The sequence below is a fragment of the Rattus rattus genome, chromosome 9, assembly GCF_011064425.1.
Source record: "Rattus rattus isolate New Zealand chromosome 9, Rrattus_CSIRO_v1, whole genome shotgun sequence".
Classification (NCBI taxonomy): Eukaryota; Metazoa; Chordata; class Mammalia; order Rodentia; family Muridae; genus Rattus; species Rattus rattus.
This window is the reverse complement of record NC_046162.1, coordinates 95,258,020-95,282,620: the sequence shown is the minus strand read 5'-3', so window position 1 is coordinate 95,282,620 and position 24,601 is coordinate 95,258,020. Positions and strand designations below refer to the sequence as shown.

Here is a 24,601-nt window from a genome sequence, read left to right as displayed (position 1 = left end):
GTGCATGTGAGTGCAGATACTCTTGAGACCAGAAGGGGTCAGGCCCCCTGGAGTTGGAGTTTCAGGTGGTTGTGAGCTACCCAACAGATTTTGGGAGGTTGGGTCCTGGGATGGTTTGAATGAGAATGGCCCTCATAGACTCACTCACGTATTTGAATGCTCTCAGTGACTGCTCAACTGCCATGCCTGCCTGCCTGCCTGCTGCCTGCCATGCTCCCCACCAGGATAGTCGTGGACTCAACCTTTGATGCTGTAAGCTCCAATGACCTCTTTTTCTGTGAATTGCCTTGGTCATGGTGTCTTGCAACAACAATAAAACACTAAAACAGTTTCTCTGCAGGAACAGTATGTGCTGTCTTAACCACTGATCCTTAATCCTTCCAGCCTCCCCCGACACTTTTGAAGGGGATATCTTGGTTAGGATTAATATTGCTGTGTGAAACACCATGACCAAAAGCAATTGGGAGAGGAAAGGGTTTCTTTGGCTTATATATCCTGACTTACAGTTCATTGAGGAAGGCAGAGGCAAGAACTCGAACTGAGTAGGAATCTGGAAGCAGGGGCTGATGCAGAGGCCATCTAGGAATTCTACCTACTGGCTTGCTCCTAATGGCTTGCTTGACCTGCTTATAGAACTCAGGCCACTACCCCAAGAAGTCCCCATCCACAATGGACTGGACTCTCATACCAATCAGCTGCACCTGCTGCACCTGCTTTTAAGATTACAGAAAGTAACAGTTTTTACCTTGGTACAAGGATTGTAAATTCCTGACTTGGGAGTGAGGATGGGGGAAGGAACATTTTAACAAGATGCCAGATGTCTGGCACAAACTGGGCTCTGGCATTCCCAGGCTATTAGTGAAGCTTTATCAGTGGCCACACTAGCAATATTGAGTCCTCCTGGCAAGTGTGTCCTATACCTCATTGTCACATGTGAGTTGGCTTAGACAAGGCCTCTTTCACCGCTGTAGAACTTGGGTAGCTGTGTTGGTGGAGACTTCTGAAATCAGAATCCTGAGCTGGTTGAGGTAGTGTATACCTGTTTGAGTGTAGTGACAGGCGCTTTTAAAAGCAGCATTTGGTAGGCAAAGACAGGCAGATCTCTGGAATTTGAGGCCAGCCTGATCTACATAGTGAGTTCTGGGCCTATCAGAGCAGCATAATGAGACCCTGACTTTTAAATAAATAAAAAAATAAAGTAAGTAAGTAGGTAAGTAAGTAAGTATATGCCTGCAGTTCTAGAACTAGGGAGGAAGAATCAGGTGGATCATGAGTTTGAGGCCAGCCTGGGCTATGCGAGGCCCTGTCTTTAACAGGTAAAATAAGATAAAATTGGAAATGCTTATGAAGTTTGCAGCCAATTGGAATCACTAACTAGAAGCTCAAGGTTCTCTCTCCCAGAGTTTCCCAATGACTGTGCCCAGAATGTGTTGGAAATGTGAAGACATAAAGTTCCTTAGTGTCATCTCATCTCATCTCGACCACTAAGAGCCTAGTCAACCTGAGGGTGTTGTGCATGTGATGTCACTTCCTGTGTGTTCCTGTGTGTACCACAGAGTGACAGTCTGAAAGGCATCTCTACCTTCTGTTCCCCCTTGGGTTAGTACTGAGGTTTGTGTGGTGGGCCATGCCTTTTTCATAGCAATATTTCCTGTACCTTTCTCTCTCTTTCTACTGCTGAAAAACTAATGCCCTGATACAGCCCTTCTTGGGGTAAGTTGATAGTCTTGACAAGCAGATAACAGAAGGCTTTCCCCCAATTAAATGCTAAAACTTTGAACTTTGAACCCAAAGGAAGGAATAGTTAAGGCTCCATCAAGAATAGCTCTTGGCATGGTTGGGGATTTAGCTCAGTGGTAGCGCGCTTGCCTAGCAAGCGCAAGACCCTGGGTTTGGTCCCCAGCTCCGAAAAAAAAAGAAAAAGAAAAAGAAAAAAAAAAAGGAAAAAAAAAAAAAAAGAATAGCTCTTGGCTTCTTATCAGGGAACACTACAACTCAGACCTTATCCCCTGTGACCCCAGACAGCATTGAGAATCCAGCAATACTTCTCACCCCAAAGAGACCAGACACATCTTATGCTGTAAGCAAACTAGAGTTCCCACACATGGTCTTGTTTTTGTGTTTGTGGCCACACAGGCTCTGAACAAAGTGAGGTCATTTCTCATTCAGGTAGAAATCACCTTGCCTGATGGAATAGGATGGTAGGAGAAAAATGAAGGATGATGGATGGACCAGTGATCAGGCTGAGACACTCCAGGGCTGTCTGCAGAACCACTTCAAGTGTGCACCGACTCTGTTGTGTACTGAGTGGGGTGGTGCATTTGAGTCACAGTTTGCTTTTAGTGTCTAAAAGACCCTCCCCCCCCCCAGTGGTAGGGCTTCATGTGTATTAAGCAAGCTCTATTACTGAGCTGCATTCCCAGCCCCCATCAAAAGGAATTTTTATTGTGACTCAGTGACCTTTACAACAGAGAAAATTAAATTGCTATATAAACATGCAGTTAAGACAATTATGGATGGGGTGTCCTGAGGTGGCTCAGAGGATAGAGGCACTTGCCTGTTGGCCTGATACATGAGTCCTTGGTTCCCACAAGGTGGCAGGAGAGAACCAACTCCTAAGAGTTGTCCTCTGACCTCTGTGTGCACATCTACATACATACAAAAAAAAAAAAAAAAAGCAAGAATAAAATAAGGGGCTTGGATGTATAGCTCAGCAGTAGAGCATTTGTCAAAAGCACAAACCCACAACACCACAAAAATGAAAAACAATACCAAAAAAAAAAATAGCCTATATACTTCATACTCTCTGTGGCCTCCCAGTGATACATGAAATGTGTATAGAATGAGCAAACGACACGCTGCTAATTGTGGTGTGGCTTCTGAGCCAGCAGCTTGGGTGTTCTTGGTGGCAGGACCTTGATACATTTTATCCATCAGTCCCCCTTTCACTGTCCCTGACACTTGCAGAGTTGGAAATGGGTTTTGTTTTCCAAAACAAGGCATTTATAACCCTGATACTTTCTAAGCCCTTTTTGCACCTTCGGTGGCTTGCTTAGAAGAATGAGGGTCTGGGTAGGGAACGAGGGTGTCTTGTGCTTGCACACCTATTTTGCTTGTAGAACCAGGTGAGTCATATGGAAAGTCAGCTTGTTTGTGTCTTGGGGGCCATCATACTCTTTGGCAAGAGAAGAATCTCTTCCTTTTTTGGTCCTGGAAATCTTCAGCAGCTCAGCTGTGGCCAGATGTGCCCATGGGTACTGGTGTTGGGGTTAGTGGTCTTTGCAGAAGTCAAGTTCCTGTCAGGACTGGAAGGAAGTGTGGCCTATGTACGTGTGCAGCTGTGTGTGTGGCTTCGAGAGAGTGAACATCTCTGTGGCAGCTTCCTCTTCTTGACTTAACTGTGGCGGGAGACAAAGAGTGTCTCTTTTACTTAAACAACCCCGAAACCCTAGTGAAAAACAGCTTCGCTCTCCCCCTGAAGAACTGACCCAAGCATTGAGGCTCTAATCAGCCAGATGCAACAACAGCACATGTCCCTGTCTCTTCAGACGCAGAATGCTTTGATCTCATGGTCTTAAGGAACATTTGCCCCAGCAGTTAGAGGTTGAGGGGAAGAGAAGGCTTGGAGCCCAGGTGCAACGGAGTATGTAAAGGAAAGGAACCTAGGAACTGCCTTTGGAACTGTCTGAACTGCCTATGCTGCTCCCCCAGGGGAGCCGAAGCTAAGGATGCTGGCTATGGAAAGACACCACCCACAGTTTTGAACTAGAATGGGATCCAGGAAAGGAGACTTCCCAGCATCCTCCCTCCCTCTGCTGGTGGCCTGTGGCTACCGTCATGTGATAAACACGTGGCTTCCTAGGAGAGAAGCTTGCACAATCACACAGAAATAGGAAACTGGGAGATAATCAAGTGTGGCACATAGAGAGTTGGGCAATGAGTTGTCTAGAAGACGTTGGGTTTTGAGAAGGGAGCCAGGTTTCCTCTGAGTCATGTCTGTGTCTGAGGAGGCCCGAGAGCTTAAATTATCTGAGTGGTCAAGAGGCCAGGGTTGTACTGTCCTCTGCCTGTGAGATTAAAATTGGGCATCCGGCTGGACTGCCCTGGCAGAGGCAGGCAGGGGCAGATTTGAGAGCCACCGGGGTTTTGTTTGTCTCATCACCCGTGAGCCCATCAGGCAGGGCCTGCGTCCTGATTGCTCTGAATTATCCACCTTAATAATTGCTCCTGCCCAGATGGCTCTGCAAGGGAACTGAAATGCCTCAGCCTTTGTGCCTCCAGTTCTTGTGTGGCATGTTCTCAGAAGCATGGCTGTGAAAGTGAGTCACATGGTGTTACCTTCTCCCAGGACGTCATGCATCCCTATTGAGAGCACTGAACAGAGAATGCTCCAGAGAGTTCAAGCTTTGGGCAACAGAGGCATGGAATTTGGGAAGGGGGCTGGGTGAGGCAAGATATGGAGCTATTATCTCAGTTTCCTCCTGTGTTCCCTGGAGACACCTTTCCTCAAATGTTCATTGTGGGACTGGTGAGATGGCTCAGCACAAGTGTTTGCTGTGCAAGCATGATGACTTCAGAATCTACAGTGGAAGGAGAGAACTGACACCCAAAGTCATCCTCTGATCTCTGGAATGTATGGTGGCACCTGTCTACCCACCCACACATCACGCAGGCACATGATAAAAAACCCTAAAATGTTCCTTACGAGGACTGACAGTGTGGCTCATTGGTAGAACATGTACATAGTGATCCTGGATTCTATCTCCAGTAACAAAAAAGGAAACATTTTTACTCATAATTCTTTCTTAGTTGAGCCAATGTCAGGTTTGGGCTGCCTATATAAGAGAGATGTCTGGAGTCTAGTTAGCTCAAAGTCATTAAGTGCCCTTACCAGCAGGGACCCGCCAGGCACAGGCTGACCCCAGAGTTTCATTTTAAGGAGAAAACATGGAAATCTTTCTTTGTTCCTTTCCAGCCCTGCTAGTTCCCTCGACAAACAGCTTAAGAACTCTCTGCTGGTGCAGGACATGGAGGCACATCCTGTAATCCTAGACACGGTGTCTAAGACATTAATCTTGGTGACCCTGGGGACATATTAGCTAAAGGGCTTTTCAGTAACTGAAGCTGAGGCAGGAGGATTGCAGATTTGAAGCCAGCTTGGAAGGAGTGCCACCGTAGTCATGAGCACACAGCAGCAGTATATATCTGCACAGCCATCATGGAGAGAAGAGGTGCCCATGAGGCCTCATCCCATCCTGAGGTGCTATTGGTTGTTAATGGTTTCTGCACAGTGGTATCATTTTCTTAAATGATGTAGCACTGGGGTACGAGACAGGAGGAAGAATGTGTGCAGAGGAAAAGGAAAAGGGATAACAGGGGATTGTGGGAAATGAATATAATCATATACATGGTATGTATGCCTGGAACTGTCAGAAAATCAAAGAGAAAGAAATCATATAAAAGCCATGTTGATAAATCCGTATCAGCATCCTCTGCCTGTGCTGCCTGAAGTACAATTTCTCTCCAGTGATTACCAGTGTCAGCCAGACCACAGTGTGAGCTTCACTCTACGCTCTGCTGGAAGTATGACCCAGAACCTCTTCGTCAAAGTGGGGAAATGATTCTGTCTTCCACAAGGGGTGTCACATACTAAAAAGCTGAAAGCAATGTGTTTACCATAGTCACGGTGTCCAGGACATAAATCTTGGTGACACTGGAGACACATTACCTAAAGGGCTTTTCAGTAACTGAATAGGGGAAACTGCTCTTAGGTCAGGCATGCATTGAAGAGGGAGAGGTCAGGCCTCTCCTAAGAAGAGCTGTGAATTCTGTTGATTTTGTTGTAGTTCCTTCTCTATTGCTGTGACAAAACACCATGACTGAGGTAACTTGTAGAAGAACTAGTTTGTGAGGGACTTACAGTCTCAAGAGGATGGGTATGGGAAGATCATGGCAGGGAGTATGGGGCTGGAGTAACAGCTGAGAGCTTGCACTTTGAGGCAATAACCATGAGGCAAGGGGAGCTAAATGAGATTGGTGTAGGGTTTTGGAAGCTTAAAGCCCACCTCCAGTGACACACCTCCTCCAACAAAACCACACCTCCAATCCTTCCCAAACAGTTCCACCCCAGGGACCAAGTATTCAAACAGGAGCCTATGGGACTCATTCTCATTCAGACCACCACAGGCCTCTAAGTTCATGCTAAGGCAACACTGTTAAATAGCATGTCCTCTTCAGGCACTCATTGTCGCTCTCCCATCCTTGTTCTTCCTCTTCTTCTTCCTTGTCTGTCTGCTTCTCAGGCTTACCTCCAGCTTTCTATATAACAGAGGATTAACCTGAACTTCTGCTCTTCCTGCCTTTACCCACCAAGTGCTCGGATTACAGGTGTATACCAGCACACTTGATTTTATATGGTGCTGGGGCTCAAATCCAGGGTTTTCTGTATGCTTGGCTTGAACTTCACCAAGTGAACTATACCTGTGACTTTTCTCCCATTTTTTTTTTTTTAAACAGGCAATATCTCACAGAGTTGCCCAATCTGGTCTCTAACTCTGAGCACAAGTGATTCCTGCCTCAGTCTCCCAGGTGTCTGTGATTATAGGCATGTGCCTCCATGTCTGTTCTTCATTTTTGCCTCTGCTGTCGTTTATACTTCTCCCTCTTTCCCAGAATGCTTTGCCTCTCCACTCCTTTATTTGTACCAGGGAGGTCTTAATTCAAATGCTACTTCCTTTAGAAGGTGTGCTGGATAGTTTGTGTCAACTTAACACAAGCTAGAATTATCTGAAAGGAAGGAACCTCAGTTGGGAAAATGCCTCCGTTAGATCTGGCTGTAAAGGCATTTTCTTTTTTTTTTTCTTTTTTCTTCTTTTCTTTTTTTTTTTTTTCCGGAGCTGGGGACCAAACTCAGGGCCTTGCGCTTGCTAGGCAAGCGCTCTACCACTGAGCTAAATCCCCAACCCCAAAGGCATTTTCTTAAGTAGTGATTGATGGGAAAGGGCACAGCCCATGGTGGGTGGCACCATCCATGGGCTGATGGCCCTGGGTTCTATAAGGAAGCAGGCTAAGTAAGCTATGTATGTTGAGTAGAGCCTCTACATCAGCTCTTGCCTCCAGGTTCCTGCTCTGTTTTAGTTCCTATTCTGGCTTCCTTCAGTGATGAACTACGTTGTGAAAGTATAAACCAAAGAAAATCTTTCCTCCTCAACTTGCTTTGGTCATGGTGTTTCATCAAAGCAATAGAAACCCTAAGACAGAGGTGTTGGATATCATCCCAGTTGGAAATGGTGACCACTGAACCGAAAACATACTGTCCAGGTACTCTCTGGGTCCACCAGGCATTGTCTGGCCTCTTTAGTATTTTCAGGCATGTTTCAAACCTATAATCACAAATATAATGGGCAAATAAACCCTGCATTTAAAAAATTATTATTTTAATTTTATGTGTATGCGTGTTTTGTCTGCATGTGTGTCCATACACCCTATGTGCAGGCCCCTCCACAGGTAGAAGAAGGCATCATCAGATCCCCTGAAACTGAAGTTAAGTTGTGTAGTGTCATGTTGGCATGTGGAATTGAACCCAGATCCCATGAACGAGCAGGCAGTGCCCTAAACTACTGAGCCACCTCTTCAGCATCCAAAGACCCTGTCTTCTGTAGGACTTTAGGGCATCTGAAGAGATAATGAGTAACTTTTCCAGCCTTCAGTTCCGGGGTATGCTCAGTTTAATGTTCTTTCCCTCCTGCCAAAGAGAGACATGTGCAGGCGTGTGAGAAAGAAGGGTGAGGGACAGGGGCATGGATTCCGGAGAGTCCCTGGGTTACTATGGTAGCTGGATGTCTTTGCATATATAAACTGTTTCCCGCATCACTGGCAAAACAAGCGTACATATTTGTGGTTGTCACGTTATTGTTCCAGTCTTCTCATTGGCCTTTCATTGCTATAATAAAGTTCTGGAGGCAGACAACGTTATAAAGACAAGCTTTATTTGCCTTACAGCTTTGGAGGTCAGAAGTCCAAACAGCGCAGGCCAGGTTCTGATGACATCATGGCAGAGCAGATGTACATCTCTCTCCACGTTCACGCTCTCCTTCTTTTCATAAAGCCACTGGGATTCAATCGTGTAGCTCTCCCTTAATGACCTAATTATTCCCCCAAAGTTCTCTCTTTCGGACTTGGCAGAAAGATTGTCTGCAGTGCGAGCCCCTGAGTTCAATCCCAACACTGCAAACAAACAGGAAGACAAAGCAAAGTCCTAGTTCAAAAGACCACACGCAGACTGAGTTTCTGAAAAAGGCTTATATAGGTATATGTCTCTCTGTCTCTGTCCCTCCGTCTCTGTCCATCTGCCACTTCTCTCTGTCTCTCCCTCTCTGTCTCTCCCTTCCTCTCTCTGTCTCTGTGTGTGCATGCAGAAATATCTAAATGGCCAGAAGAGGGTGTAAGCTGGAGTTACAGGTGGTTTGGGCTTTCACATGCAGGTGCTGGGAACCAAACTCAGGGCTGAAGAGATGGTTCAGTTAGTTGTTAAGGGTGTGTATTGCTCTTGCAGAGGTCCTAAGTGTCTACCCTCCTAATACTTTTAACATATGATTTTACAGATAAGACTTGATCATGAGCATGAGGGCACAGATCATATTCAAACCATAGCACAGGAGAGGAAAGATAGGACCTAAAGTGAGTAAAATACACCAGAACGGCCTTACTAGGTAGCAGGGGAGGAAATAGGAAATGGCAAGAACATCAGATTAAACCCCTGGGGGAGTGAGGATATAGCTCAGTAATAGAGTGCTTACTTACCTAGCATGCATGAAATCCTGTACCAACCTTTGTAACACCCAGTCAGTCAGTCAGACACACACACACACACACACACACACACACACACACACACACACACACCCCTGGAATATGGACCCTGATATCCTCAGGTAATTTTCTGTGGTAAAGGCTCAATAAATGAAACATTGCAGGCTTCCAACAGACTAGGTGAGTCCTACATTTTCTGGAACTTTATGGTTCACTCAAGAGTCCCCGGGCATCCAGGCATACAGCATTACAGAAGGTCTCCTTAGCCCTGTCCTCCCACTGTTAATCAGACTGCCTGTAGACGCTCAAACTAGATCCTTGAGTGGGCAGGAGACCAGAAGCAGGTTCCCCAACTTTTCCCATTACTGAGCTGAAAAGCAGGTTTCTAGTATACCTTGTTAAAGGACTTCGAGGGATGTGACCACATTGTTAAGTCAACTCTGGGGCGGGGTGGGGAGTGCTTCCAGCTCTAGCCTAGGTAAAGCAGTTCAACATCACCCCAGCAAACTGAATCTTCTTCCACAGAGTCCAGGGTTTCCACCCTACAGAGAGTAGAGGTCTCAGGCCAAACAGGCTGCCTCGAGAGGTTATGTTCTTCCATGAAAGCAACAGTTCACTTCTCTACTCCCAAACCAAATTACCTTGCAGATTTGGGACAGGTCTAGGAGAAGGACTCCGGCTTCGGCGATGGAAATTCCCTTAGTGGGCTGAATCTTTTCTAGGTTTCTATTTTATTTCTATGTTGGAACCTGATTGGGTGAAAAAGAGCGCAGCATAGAATGTTGGCTGCTTAGCGGGGGAGGCTGTGCATTGGGGAGTTCTTAGTTGGGGCTTCGTGTGAGCAGTTAGAGAATAATTAGAGCAGCAATTGTCCTGCCCCAAATCTGATTTTAGGTTCCTCTGGAGTCATTTCAGAGGATGTGGCCACATGTCAACCATCCAGCCCAGACAGTTTATTTCCAGTTGGTGGAACCCAGATAGCTAAATACCTATACTGCTTAATTCCAGGCTCTTAGTAGCCAGGAACCATTCGGTCATTTGATCCACCATTTGAACAACATGCTAGGGTTTGCTGAAAAGAGAGCTCACTGCCTAGTAAGAGAAGGCCCTGAATGGTATTACATTTTTTTAAAGCTTTTATTTTAGGCATATGGGAGTTTTGCCTGTGGGTATGTCTTGACACCACATGTACCTGGTGCCCCTGGAGGCCAGAAGAGGATGCTGAATCCTTTGGAACTGGAGTTACAGATGATAGTGAGCCATCATGTGGGTATGTGGGTGGTGGGAGTCAAATCTGGGTCCTCTGGAAGAGCAGCCAGTGCCCTTAACCTCCGAGCCGTCTTTCCAGGGCCTGAATAGTTTTTAAAGAGCACTAAGGAATCGGAGAGAGAGAGAAGCGGGTCTCCCTGGCTTGGTTGTTAGGGAAAGTCTCTTAGAAACAGTGGTATTTCAGTTTAACACCATAATGTAAGTAGGAGATGCTCAGGCAGAGTGGAGGAAGCAGTGTTGGGATTTGTTTTCCTGAGACAGGGTCTTAAGTCAGTCAGGCTGGCCTTGTGCTTACTGTGGTCTTCTGGTTTCAGCCTCTCACGTGCAGCAGTAATGGGTATGTGCCACCACGCCAGAATAGGAGCAGGGCATTTTCTTTAACTTTATTTAAAGATATATTTTATGTGTATGGGTGTTTTGCCTGTATGTATGTCTGTGTACCTCCTGGTGCCACAGATGTCAGAAGAGGATATCAGATCCCCTGGATCATATATTTGTAAACCACCATGTAGGTGCTAGGAACTGAAGCCAGGTCCTCTGCAAGAACAACAAGTGTTCTTAAGCACTAAGTCAACTCTACTGCCTTGAGGACAGAACATTTTAACCAGCGGTGATGGTTTGTATATGCTCGGCTCAGGGAGTGGCAGGATTGGAAGGTGTGGTCCTGTGGAGTAGGTGTGTCACTGTGGGTGTGGGCTATCAGACCCTCATCCTTGTTGCCTGGAAGCAAGTATTCTGCTGGCAGCCTTCAGATGAAGATGTAGAACCCTTAGCTCTTCCTGCACTGTGCCTGCCTGAATGCTGCCATGCTCCTGCCTTGATAATAATGGACTGAACCTCTGAATCTGTAAGCTAATTCCAATTAAATGTTGTCCTTATAAGAGTTGCCTTGGTCATGACGTCTCTTCACAGCAGTAAGACCCTAAGGTACTAACGATATCATCTTGTGCAGGAAGTACTGTCAGGCACCTGCAGGAAGGAGCAGGGAGTTGGAGTGTGCATGTGAAGTTATCCAAAGGGGTATGCAGGACGGGCCATGGGGCCTGACAGGCTATGAAAATAACAATGGGGTTAGAGTTTGTATAGCTCAGTGGAAGAACACCTGCTTAGCATGCCCAAGACCCAGAGTTTGGTCCCTAATGTTGCTAAAAAGAGAGATGGGGGTGGTAGAGAATAATGTGCCTTTCTCCAGATACTGCCATAAGTGTGCCTTAGGAAGAAGGGGATGGCATGTGAGAGTTCTCTTACAGCACGCTGTCTGTGGCTTTGAGATGCAGGGAGACTTCCATCAGAGCATCAGGTCGGTGACATCAGCCTAATGAGCCTGGGCCTCTCAAACCAACAGACCCTTGACAACTCTTTTTTTTTTTTTTTTTTTTTTTTTTTTTTTAGGAGCTGGGGACCAACCCAGCGCTTCCCTAGACAAGCGCTCTACCACTGAGCTAAATCCCCAACCCCTTGACAACTCTTACTGCCTTGCTCCCTGCCTCCTTCTTTCTCACTTTCTCTCCATTAGGCTCTGAGCCGCGAGGAGAGGCAGGGGATCTTTCAGAGCTAGAGGCCCGGTTGGTTTACAAAGTGAGTTCTAGGACAACCAGGGCTGTTACACAGAGAAGCCCTGTCTCGAAAACCAAAGAAAACAAGAACAGTAACAACAAGACCCTAGCCTGGTCTATAGAGTGAGTGCCAGGACAGCCAAGGATACACAAAGAAATCCTAGTTCAAAAAAACAAAGACAAAACAAAACAAAAAAAACACAAACAAACAAGAATAAAAAAGATGTTACTGGAGGGGCTGGAACATGGCTTCTCAGTTAAGGGCACTTGCTGTTCCTTTATAGGACCTGGTTCAGTTCCCAACACCTTCATGTCACTAGGCTTACAACTGCTTGTAGCTCCCAGCTCCAAGGGAATCTGTTCTCCAAGGGTGCATGCGTGTGGCTGTATACGGGCACACACACACGCACGCACGCACGCACGCACGCACGCACGCACGCACGCACGCACGCACGCACGCACGCACGCACGCACGCACGCACGCACATGCAGGTATACACACACATACCTCCAGATAGATACTTAAGCATATACATAAGTAAAAATAAAAACTATTCTTAAAAAAATAGAGATGTTCTTGGAGGGTTTGTCCGACAGGAGAGTATTCTGCCCACACTATTCTTGTTCTTCTGGCTTTCTCAGACTCTGCTCACAATGGTTACCTGCAGCCCTAGATAAAGTCCGGTGGGAAAGCTGAGATTTGAGTCCAAGTCCTTGGAGGCTGCCTATCTAGAACACCTCGTGCGGCTGAGGTGTCACTCTGACCACCAGATGGCACCCGAGAGTTCCTGTTCTCTGCCGCAGGACCAGTAGTAACAGGAATTGACTGCAGAGAGAAGTTGCCTTAAAAGAGGCCTGATCTTAAAGAGACACTGCCACATAGCCTGGGGCTGGAGCCTTAAATCTGTAGAACAGGACTCTCTCAGGACTGTCCAGGGTCAGTGGCTTCGTTGCCTTTGCCTTCCTGGGTTTTGAGTCCATCTCCTGGAGGGCTCTAAGTCACTGCAACAGCTCCTGAGCCTAAGAGGACTGGGCCAGCCGGGAAGGTGGCGTCAGAGCCCTGGCATGCAGGTTTGGAGCTGGGATGCATCTGCAGAGTGGGAAGCACAGCCAGCTTCCGGGCAGTGAGGACCACAGGAGGACAGAGGGCCGGCTGTGAGCTCTGACCTCTGCTGGACTTGATTCTGCTGCCTTGGAGCTAAGGAGATTGGAGCCTTTGGATTTGGTGACCGGATTATTGGGATTTGAGAATTCCTGTGTCTTCTTCAGGTGGTATCTTTCCAAATACTGATGGGGACTCAGAGGTAAGTAAATTGAAGGGGGAGGCTCCAGACTCTGAGGCGGGGTCTTTTTAGTGACTGTAGGAAAAGTTGACCCTTGGGTAGTGAGGGCTACACATTGTTAGTTGAGGTCACTCTTGAAGGTCTCCTCCAATGGCTTTTGATTAGCCTCGTCTAAGCCAGCTGCTCTACCATGACACCTTTCTGGTGTCTGGCTATGTGGATCAGGCCTGGGGAATGTGTGTGTGTGGCATGTCCCTGCTGCTGTCTGTCCTTGGGTATTGTCCTGGTATTGATATGAGGAAAGCATCTAGAGTGTGAATGTAGTTCTCTGCCTACACCTTGTCAGGGGTACCATGACTCAAGATGACAAAACATACACAGGGAAATGAGATGGGGGCACTTGACGGTAGTTTCTGTTGTCTGTAGATCTCACTCTCTTCTGGAAAAGCTAAGAGGGTGGAAAGGGGGAGGGAGAAGAGTAAAGGACAGAATATTGGGCCAAGCTGTCTCTCTGACAGGCAACTCGTTGGATGCCTGGCCTGGGGAATTTTCTTCTTAAATTATTTTAAATCTACATTTATTCATTTATTATGTTAGAGAGAGAGAGAGAGAGAGAGAGAGAGAGAGAGAGAGAGAGAGAAACACACACACACACACATACACACGGGGTAGGGGTGGGGGATGAGTGCCACAGCACATATGTGGAGGTCAGGAGAAATCAGAGGACAATTTGTGGGGCGTCTGATGCCTACCATGTGAGCCCCAAGGATGAACTCATGGTGTTCTCAGACCTGGCAGTGAGCACTGTACCTACTGAGCCCTTCCATGGCTCTGGGAACTTTCTTCTTTCCAGACCTTAGAACTGAAGATGAATTCTGAGACCAGTGAATGCTGCTTTGCTCTACCAAGGGAAAGGAAATGAAGTAGGGAGTGAACAGGCTACCTGCCAGGCATGGCGACACACGTGCCTCTAATCCCAGCACTTCTCCGTGAGTTCAAGACCAGCCAGGCCTACATCGTGAGACTGACTCTATGTCAAAAAAAAACAAAGGGAAAGCAAACAAAAACCCAACCACACACATACAAGTACACACCAGGAAACAAAGCACTAGCCTACCTCAGGATCTCTGAGAAAGCCAAGTTTACAGTCTTTCAGGGCTAATAAGATACCAGGAGGTCCTCTACCTGATCTGCCTGGGTATTATCTTCTGCACCTGGGAAAACTAAAGTTGGGAAAGCGTGAGCCCGGCCTTAGGCAGGCAAGCAGAGGGTCAGGATCTGGCCTAACACACTGTCATTGGATTGCTTTCCAGCTTGTCTGAGGGGTCACCTGACCTGTTGTAGATGTGGTTTTCTGTGGGAAACAGTTCTCTTTTTACTTCCTCATTGGTGGCCCCTGGGAGTTCTGGAATGACACCATCTTGCCTTTTCTTTTTTTTTTTTTAAAGATTTATTTATTTATTTTGTATATGAGTACACTGTAGCTGTCTTCAGACACACCAGAAGAGGGCATCGGATTCCATTACGGGTGGTTGTGAGCCACCATGTGGTTGCTGGGATTTGAACTCAGGACCTCTGGAAGAGCAGTCGGTGCTCTTAACCACTGAGCCACCTCTCCAGCCCCCCATCTTGCCTTTTCATGTAGCTCCAATTTCTCCTTCCCTGGGCTAAACGCTTCGTTTATGTATCTGTTCATTCCTAGGCCAGTATAGGACTATACACGCGGACTCTAGGTCCAGACATGATTTATTTTCAAGTGTCATCATCTGCTGGCTGGCCAGTGGCTTAGCCTTTCTGTGCCTCCATTTCTTGGTCTGTGAAATGGAGCTAGTAGAGCACCTATCTTGCTTGCTTCCTGTGAGGATTAGATCAGAAGAAGCATGAGGAGCTTATAGAACAGTACCTGGCAGTTAGGCATCAATCAGTGTTTGCTATTACTAATTTTGATGGCTCCATTTATTTTAAAATATTTTTTATATTTTATGAGTGTTTTGCCTGCATATATATCTGTGCATTTTTGTGCATGTGTCTAGCGCCTGCAGAGTCCTGAAGAGGGTGTCAGATCCCCTGGAAACCAAAGTTGGAGATGGTTTAAGTTGGCATGTGGATGCTAGAAATCAACCTGGGTCTTCTGGAAAAAAGCACCATCTTGCCAGCCCATCATCTGCATTTTACTAGTTCATTCTCATGTATTACATCCCAACTGCAGTTTCCTCTCCTCAGCTTTTTTGGGGGGAGGGGAGGTAGGGCAGGAATTGAACTCCTCAGCCTTCAGAGTGGCTGGAATCACAGGTGCGTGTACACTGACTGATACACCTGGCTTTGAGTGCCAGTCAGCCGAGCTTTTGGCAAATACCTGGTATGTGTGAGGTCACATTGCTGAAATAGCACTTTTGGAAGTTTACATACACTGATGTGTCCTGCTTGGCCCCAGCAATAGAGACTCTTTCATTTGTTTTGCTAGCAGTGACCACTGGGTTATCAGAGACTTTTGTGTCCTTCCTGTGGTACACAGCAAAGCTGAGAAAGGAAGAAGAGTGGAGTTATATATGTAACATCGCTGATTTTGCCTCCTGGCCAAGTAGTTGGTAGACTTGAGAGCTGGCTGTTAGAGAGGCAATGAGTAATACACCCCTGAGAATAAAGGGGAGAGCTGCTGGTCTTCAGAATGGGGTATATCTCTCTTCCACTGAGCCCCTCAACTCAAGGTTGTGTAACTATGGAGATGGGGATAAGCTGAGAGCACAGGTTAGGGATATGGAGAATGCTGGTCCGTAGGACTGGACAGAATGGCTACTAGGGGCTTGGCAGAAGTGGTGCATCCAGTGCTGATCAGTGCTTTGAGTGCTCCACCCATCTGTACATCCAGGCACTTAGCTGAATGGGGGACGGGGGTGTGGTGGAGATCATCAAAATCCACCTTGGTGATCCAATGGTTTTATTAAGAGCAGAAATGACTCAAAGACAGCTACATCATCAAGTCCCACCTGAGCGAGGGCGACAGTTCACAAGGCTGGGAAACCTGGAGCACACTGCATAGCCTTTAAGGAGCTCAAAAAGTTGGAGTGTCCTTTCCAAATGAGTCTGGTCTAAACCTCTTTTAGCAGCTCTGCTGGCTTCTCCTTCTTCTAGCTGGACTGGTCCGAGTGTTCTTTGCAGCATATCTTCCTTCTGTCTGAGTCTCAGCTCTTGTTGCTTACTCTGGCAAGGAGGAGCCTAGTGAGTTTTGTCAGTTTCTGGGACTTCCTGAAACTGTTATAAAGTGGTTTACCTTCCTGCTTAAGGTAAGCTTCCCAGCAGGATGGAATGTTTCAGTCTTGGAGGAAACTGTTAGACAACCGGTGGGCAGGTGGCTATGGAATGGAACTGTAAGGACTTCCTAGCAGACAGTCTTACACTCATGGACCAGCAAAGATTTCCAGGTGCCTTCAGTGACTTGGATTATCAGTGACCTGACAGTGAGGTGGCATGCATAGGATCCCAGCCCACACTATCTGGTTGGATCACTGAGCTGTGCCTTAGTTTTCTCATTTGGAAAATTAACAAAATAAGAGCTGTGCTTGGTAACACAGGTCTCTAGTCTTAGCTCTTAATCTCAATGTTAGCCTCCCATGACACCTCCTCTAAGACCATATTCTCTAATCCTTCCCAAACAATTCCACTGACCAAGAACCAAGTGTTGGAATATATGAGCCTGTGGGCGCCATACTCATTCAAATGGCCACGTTGTCTCAAGGTAAAAGGAGACCTGGAGATACAGCTTTGTGGTAGAGTGCATGGGTGTGGTCCTGGGTTCTGGGGGAAAACATGGAGGATAAGAAAAGAAGGAAAGGAAATTAACAGTAGTGCTCATCGAGAGATCATCCTTGTGGAAAAGATCTAAGCCACAAGCACCAAGTATTCAGTGTCCGGTATTAGCACTGTGGCCTGCAAGATTGTCTCTGTTCACTACACTGTGTTGTGGAGGGAACAGTCCCGGGCAAGACTGGACAGAATGTAGAATAAAGCAAACTATAACATCTACATGGAGAACAAGCAACTGCGACGTTTTAGCTAGAAAAAGATGCTGAAAATAGCTTGCTCAAGCCTTTGTAGATAAAAATGTGAAATGTATGCAAATGTATGTGACTCACATAGAAACATATATCCATGGCCTCCTCAGAGTCAGCACCGGATGTGGAGATGAGGGGCTGTGGCCGGCAGGAAAATCCCTGTGGCTTATCATGTGGTGTATTGTGGGAGGGGTCAGTGCTGCAGCTTTCGAGGGTTTGTAGCCCATAGCTGTACCCAGGGGTGTTTTCTCTTCCTCTTGGGTTCTATGCCTTCAGAAAGTGCTATTCAAGAATAAGGCACGCCCTTGTCCTTTCTCTGTCTGCTTCCTCAGAGAGCTTGCTTGCTCCTTCTCCCACCCGGAACTCTATTTCTGGATAGTCTCGCTGGAGATGCACAGCCCCCTCCCTTGCCATGCTCCAGGTGTTGGCTTGGCCCTCCCAATTTTATATGCCAGGCAGGGGCGGTGGAGAGGGAGGGTAACAGCTGCCAGCAAGCCACAGAACCAGAAGCTTGAGTTAGGGCTGGGGTCATGAGTGCTAAAGGGGTACAGGAGGGCCTCTATCTGCTGCAGCCACCTGTGGGGGCTCCCCCACACAAGAGCATCTACCCTTGAGCCTCCCAGAGGCTCTATCCTGTGTATCAATGGCCTCTAGCTTTTCTTTTTTCTTTTTTTTAAAATTAAATTATTTATTTATTTATTTATTTATTTATTTTTACACTCCAGATTTTATTCCGCTCCCAGCCCGCCCTCCGACTGTTCCACACCCCATATCCTAAACCTCCTTGCGCCCCTCTTCCTCTCTCCTGCCCCCTGCGTCTGGGCTAGCTTTTCTTGAGCATCTATAGAGGCCAGTGTCCAGATAGCTGGGCAGTTTACAAGGCTGGGTACAAACTTCCTTATAGGTGAGGGTTTGCTTCTACCCCTCAAAATGTCTGTGCTTGTTTGGGATGAGGAGAAGCCCCTGTGGGTACTAACCACACCATCATCCTTAGAGGTAATAGGGGAACTTAACCTCTGTATGGCTGGAGCCCAAAAAGGGCTTAAGCTGTGGGAAGGGAAGTGTTCCATTATTAGAAATGCCACTATACTAGTATATGAAAGGTCTAACCCAGGTCTTCCTTGGTGGACTTGATTGCCTCCTTCCCTGGGAATTCAGGAAACAGGCTGCAGCCTCTGCTGCCCTGGACCACCATCACCTGACTCCTTTCAGTCCAGTTCTGTCTCCAAGTCATTTGGCTCAAGGAAGTTGGGGAAGTTGCCATGGGTCCCTTGTCACTCCCCCACTCCCAAGCCTTCAGTGCTGTTGAGGTCACTGTTTAGAATTTTGTTTCTCTGAGGCATCTGACCCTCCATCTTCCTTCAACTCCTGTGTGATTGTGCAGAGGCCAAGGGATTGCCAGAGGGCTCCTGGAGGAATTGGGAGAGTCCAGTTGGGGCTTCTGTACCCTGATTTGTCTCTCTGCCTTAAAGGGGCACATGTGAGAGATAGGTCCTTCCTCTGATGCCAGTGATGACCCTGACCCCAGTGGTCCCGCCTTACTTCAGCCGCCCCCCCTAGGTAGGGGAACGGGTGCACTGTAAGATCAAGGTTTGGTAAGAAAACAATCCCTGGGTGGCCCAGCCTTCCAGCGGGGCGCAGGACGTTAACCCAGGCCACGCTGTGCTGCCCATGCTTGTCTAGGGGTGGGGCCTGGCAACTGCACCAGTCCCGAAATCGTGCTTAGAGATCCTGGGTGGCAGGTGATGTCACCCCTGCGGGTCCATAGGTTTCCCTAGTCTGCGGGTTGCCAGAATTTATGCTCAGCCCAACTGGGGGAGGAGGGGAGCCTCTGGCCCTGCGCCGCCGCCCGGAGACCCCGCGGGAACTCTGAGCCGGCTGGAGGCCGTCGGTGGGGCTGCGGGCTGCTCTCACACCCCACCGGCCCGCTGCGGCTGGGGGTGGGCGCGCTGAGCCTCGCGCGGATTGGCTGCCGCCTCCGCCCCCCGCCCCGGGCGCCGCGCAGCCCCGGGGAAGTTGCTAGTTGGCGCGCGGGCTGCGGGGCCGCGGCTCCCAGATCCGCAGCGGGTTCGCCGAGACTGCCACAGCTCAGCACTGAGCTCTCGGGGGCGCTCCCCTGTCCTCACCTTGGCAGCTCCGGCTTGCTCCTCCCTACTACCTGTTTCCCTGGCTCTCCCGCCTCCACCCTAAGCTCCACAACTTCGACCACCGAGTCTGGCCGCCCCTCCCGGCACCCCGCCCGCCGGCGCCCTCCCTCCTTTGTTGTGCGATGAGGGTCGGGTTTCCCATCTGACCAAGGAGCCTCTGCCGCACGGAGCCGCCGGCATGGAGCCGCTTAGCCACCGGGGCCTGCCGCGCCTCTCTTGGATCGACACCCTCTACAGCAGTACGTGTGCCCATGGGTCGCTGGGCGGGGGACGGGGGCTGTAAGACGGACACCCTGCACCCTCTGAGGAGCCTGTTGCCCTCGGGGTCCCAGGTGCACCCGGGCACCGGCGAGTGTTAGCGGCCATGGTCCGCCAGGTGTGCAGCCAGCTAGGAGGAGGAGGAGGAGCGGTATGGAGTCCTCAAAGCAGACTTAAAGGGGGTGGGGAGACTTAAACAGACCGGGGCTGGGGGATTGTGTCACCCCTCCCACCTGTTGTATAACCCAGCACTCTAACGCTCTGAGAGTGGGAAGCGTCCTTTTTAGGGCTCTACCTTGGCCTTCAGAATTGGCAGCTTTATTCCTCACATTGAAGCAGGAAGGCCATTTTGGGAAAAGTCTTTGGCTCTTTCTAGTTTACTATCTCGGGCATTCCGGTGTGTGATTCGGATTGATGTTGGGATCAGGTTGGAAGAGACAGACTGTAGGTACGAATCTCTGTGGGGGCCATTTGGATGAAAGAACCAACCTCCTAGCTCAGCAGTCTTCCTTGCCAGCCTCATCATCGCCCCCATTCTCCTCACTACCACCACCACCCCCAAGAAAAGCAAATGAAGGGGGGAAAAAATCCCTCCGGTACTCCACCCCCTCGTTCCCAAATCAGCCATGATCATGTGATTGCTCTTGTACTGCCTGGGGGATGTGTAGTTGATCACTGGGACTTACTCAGATGGGAACTATTCCCACCACCCCTTCCATGCCTAGGTGGCACTGCCCGTGTCGCCCTCCCCGCCCCCTCTTTAATTCATTGGCATTCTGTGGTGTAGAGAGATGTTCCTGGTGGCCTCCAGGAAAGACGGTGGACTTGCTCTTACCTATGGAAATGCTGGGAATTCTCCCACTCTCTTTTAGCACACCCTAGCCCAGAGGCAGATACGGCTAGGTAGTGACTGAACATTAGATGTCTAAAACAAGGACATTTTTAAGGGTCAATCTGGCTTGAGTTCCTTATTAACTGTCATATTCCAGAGGTTAGAGGACATGATGTCTTGAGCTTGGAGGCCTTGCCTTGGAGTCTCTGCATTACCCAACACCCAGGCTCTGCCCTCTGCATCCCTTTGGGGGCTGCCTCTGCCCTCTGCTCCCTTTGGGCCTGTACTTCTAATATCTTCTACCCAGCCTCTTATCCCAGTTTCTACCCCCTCCTTCTCCCAGGAGCTCTCCTTGTGATGGTTCATTCTGCTTTGGGTTTTCAACATCAAAGAGGCAAATCTGGTTCCCCTGGGTGTCCATCCTGGCCAAACCCAGCCAGTCCATCTGCTCTTTTCCAGTAGAGGCCAGCATGGTTGGGTGAAGGTCAGGATTCACAGCTGTGGGGAGTATGTGTGTGTACACATGTGTGTTTGTGCAAATGGGGACACACATCTGTTAAGAGGCCTGCTGCAGATCAGCTCCTGACTCAAAGGACGGATTAGTGACCTCTGCTTAGCTGTGCTCTTGCAAATCAGTCATAACAATGCCTCATATTCATCTGCAGTTTGTGCTCTTGGATATTTCTGGCTCTCTGCAAAACCCATCCCTGATTTCCTTATTTCCCAAAGCATAGAATCCTATGGAAGGCAATTTGTGGCTTTCTCTATATTACTAAAGATAATTCTATAACTTGATCATCCAAGTCCCCAGCCCCAGCCTGGAGTTGGAAGCAAAATTGCCTTGAGAATTCTTGACTAGAGCAATGTCAGAGAAGGGAATTAGGCCAAGGGCCTCTTTAGGGGTGCTTTATAAACCAGTCCTCACGTTGACAGCTTGGCATCTAACCTATTATAAGACCCTGGGGCAGCTGGAGGGTGAGGTGGTGGGCAGGGACACGGACTTTACATAGTGTACGGAATCCCTGCCTTGCTTCTGGAATGGCTTATTTGGGAGTCTGTAACAGAAGGCTTCCTGGGGAGTTTTTTATGCAGTCATATTTGGGCTGTTAGCCATCAAGTTTTCTTTTTGACAAGAACCTAAGTTAAACAAATACCCAGGCTGTCATTTGCCTGGCAGTGTGGTTCTGTGGTTCCTAGGGGCAGTTCCTCTGCCTCCGTGGAAGCTTTTTGCTTACCAAACTCACAGGTCCCCACGAATGCTAGATCCAGGAATTGTAAACGGGGTACGCGTGGCAGCCAGTGAGACTCCCTAGAGATGTGAAGCGATTCAGTTATAGAGGCTCAGTGTGAATGACATTTCTGTAAGAGTACTCACAGCTTTTCCAGGTTGTGGAGCGTGTGCCAGGTACTGTGCTGGGTACTTTCTACCTCTTATTTCCAAACCTCAGAACTCTTCCAGATCAGGAAAGGGAGGTTGAATACACTTAAATAATTTAGTCAAAATCACATAGCCAATAAAGGACAGAGGGAATTCAGATCATATACCCTGGCCACCGAGGAGGACTTGAGTGTCCCCCAGTATGTCTGAGCTTACTCAAGACTCTATCCTATCATGCGGTGGGCAGTACCTCTCTATACAGAACTCTCCTCAGTGGTTGCCCTGAAATGATCCAGCAGGGTAAGTGGTTTTGATAACGTTGACACCATATCGTTCTGTGTCTGTAGGACCTTGGGCATCCTTTTGTAGTCCATGCCAGCTTGACTGAGGCTCCCTCCTAACCTAGTAGTGGCTCTCTACTCCTGTCAGCTAACCGCCAACCCTTCCTCTCGACTTCTTGTCATTGGAGTCCTTGGCCTCTTCTCCCTGGTGTCTGCAGCTGTGCCAGAAGGTGTGCACTGATGGTAGATATATTGGTGGTTGTCACACACTCCTTGCAAAGGTGGTAGCAGTAAATCCCCTCTATGTGTAGTGGAGTCCTAAATGGCTGGGCCATGGAGATTTGTCAGAAGAAGTGGTAGATCCCAGCTGCCCTTGTGATCTGGAACTGATTGGGACAGGGTTCTTGGCCCCAATAGCCTGAAGCAGCAGCTGAGGGTACAACCACCTCAGCTCCTGCCTCTTGACCTCCCATTTTCCGTGTAGATGTAATAATGGATATAACGGTCCTTCCTCAACGCTTTGTCTTGACTCCTTCCCAGTGCCTGGTTTGAGTCTCTGTGGGCTTGTTTTTGGTTTTTTTTTTTTTTCTCTCATAATTCCTCTATGCCTTTTAATCAGTCACCCTTTCTGCTAAACACTGCTACCCTCTCTGCTGTACCATGGAGGGAGTCTGGACTAAATTAAGTTCTGTGAAGTAGCACAAACACAAGGACACTCTGAAACCCTGCCTGTCCCTCCCAAGCGGAAGCAGGCGTCTGAGCAGGTCTGAGCTAAGACACATGTGCGTACCAGGCAGCCTCATCACTTAGCTCCTCTTCAGATGGGAAACCTTTAAGTGCGTGCTCTAGATTGATCTAAAAGGGAGGCACAGGGCTACCTCTCAGGTCTCGTCCCTTGCCATTTTGACTTCCTTTATCCCAAGCAATACCATACAGATCTCAAACATACCTACCCTACTGGGTCAAGCAAGACCCTGTGGTTTCCTGGGTTCTGTAGAAGGCAGAACATGACCATCTGTAGTTAACAAGAAACCCACCTTATAGAATCAATTACTCCAGTAGCCTTCAAAGACTATCTGTTGTGATATTCTTATGCCCCCTATAGACTCAGCCTGTATGCCAAGGGCTGTGGGATAAGAACCCATTTCCAGATCACCTTGAGCCCATCTCAGTGTCTCGTCCTGCTCCTGTGTTCACTGTGCATCCTAGGACCAAACTGCTAGCACCGAGTGTAATCAGAGTAGCTCCCTCAGCCAGGTTCCATCCGACTGCTCCTTATGTCCCAGCCAACACCTGCAGGTGGGCGTTCTCTTCTGCCGAATACTAATTTACTCTTTCTCATCAGCACCAGTCCTTAACTGTTATGACAGTTGGAGTCTCAGAGGTAGGACTGACAGAATAATTAGGTCATCTGTTCAATAAAACTTTTTTTTTGTTATGACCATTGCTGCTGTTATTTGGAAAAAGGAAGGAATGCTGGGAACATTCGTGGGGAATTGGCTAGAAGTTACGTCTTGGGGGTTGATGAGACAGCGGGGAAGATGTTGAGAAAATCCATTCTGCCTTTGTTCTGGGAGCAGGGTGGAGTGCTTGGCTGTTGTCTGAGGCACGGTATATACCCTGGCATGATTCTGTACCGTCCTTGTGCCCACTCTACTTCTGTAAAGTAGCATCTCTGTTAACATCTTTGAGGACAAGGTGTGCCATTGAACTTCCTGGCTGTCCAGTTCGTCACAGTCTCGTTACTGAACAGGTTCTGTGTGAGCCTTACACCTGGGATGAGCACACTGATAGCAAGAGTACTGCGCAAATGTTCTGACGGCTCTGCCCACTGTACCTAGCTAGTAGCTCATGCATAAAGCCTCAGTAGCTTTCGGTGGTGTGAGTCTGAGAGGAAGAGAATATTTTTTTTTCTCCTGTGTTTTTTGGCTCCTTTAACTTCTGATTCCACCAGAAATCCCAGAAACACATTATCTGGCCCATTCATTAGTTTCCTGACATGTGTGTTTGGTAATTGTAGTAGTATGTAGTGAATTTTGAGACCCTCCAGGGGAGTCCTATGCTTTGCCAGGGCCTGTGATTGGAAGGTTTCTCTGCTACGTTTGTGTTGCAGCTGTTTGACTAGGCTTGAGTCTTTTGGGGGAAATCTGGAGCTAGGCTTCAAATGGCTCCGAATAACCCATTTCTTGCACCTCAGGTGAGGCTTTGGCTATGGTGGGATAAGATGATATGTGGGGGTGTGGCCCACTGTGTTCTTTCAGCGACTTAGCACTTTTCTCTGAGGGTTGCCTGGATTTGTGAATGAGGAGTGCATGTAGGCCTGTCTGGGGCTGGCCTTGAACTCTTAACCCCCTTCCCCTCCCCCCCAACACAGGTATTATACAGTGCTGGAGATCTGAACCGGGTTTCATGCATACTGTATAGGGGCTCTGCTAAATAAGCCGTATTTCCAGTCCTTCTTGGTTGCTTTGCTGTGTGACTTAGCCTGTCTCAACCTTGTATTTCTTCAGGACAGATTTTAGTCAGTTGGAGCCTTGAGGACCCATGGTTGGTAGCAGGAGTCTTATGTTGGTTTTGAATCTTGGGTAAAACCTTCTTTAGATCTTATAAGTAGGGAGGAAAAAGGAAACAGGGCAGTGGGCTGACTGTATAATACCCATTTGGAAGCTGATGACAGATGCTTAGATCCTGTTCCTGTGTCCTCCAAGGCATTTGGAAAGAGCCCTTTGAGGTG

At 48.2% G+C, this 24,601-nt stretch overlaps 1 protein-coding gene across 3 annotated transcripts in view; it reads left to right on the top strand.

Moving 5' to 3' along the window:
* Nucleotides 1-24,601, top strand: part of Abr (ABR activator of RhoGEF and GTPase) — a 195,890-nt gene that overhangs the window by 35,483 nt on the left and 135,806 nt on the right. The window contains exon 1 of one of the 3 annotated variants that reach the window (XM_032912346.1): nucleotides 12,759-12,940. The exons of 1 other annotated variant lie outside the window; for it this stretch is intronic. Coding sequence is in view for 1 of the 2 variants with exons in the window: in XM_032912344.1 (XP_032768235.1) it covers nucleotides 19,297-19,357 (61 nt within the window). In the remaining variant the exon portion in view is untranslated. Of the gene's footprint in view, nucleotides 1-12,758; nucleotides 12,941-19,005; nucleotides 19,358-24,601 lie in introns of those variants that run through there. One more of the 3 variants, XM_032912344.1, reaches the window with a different exon arrangement.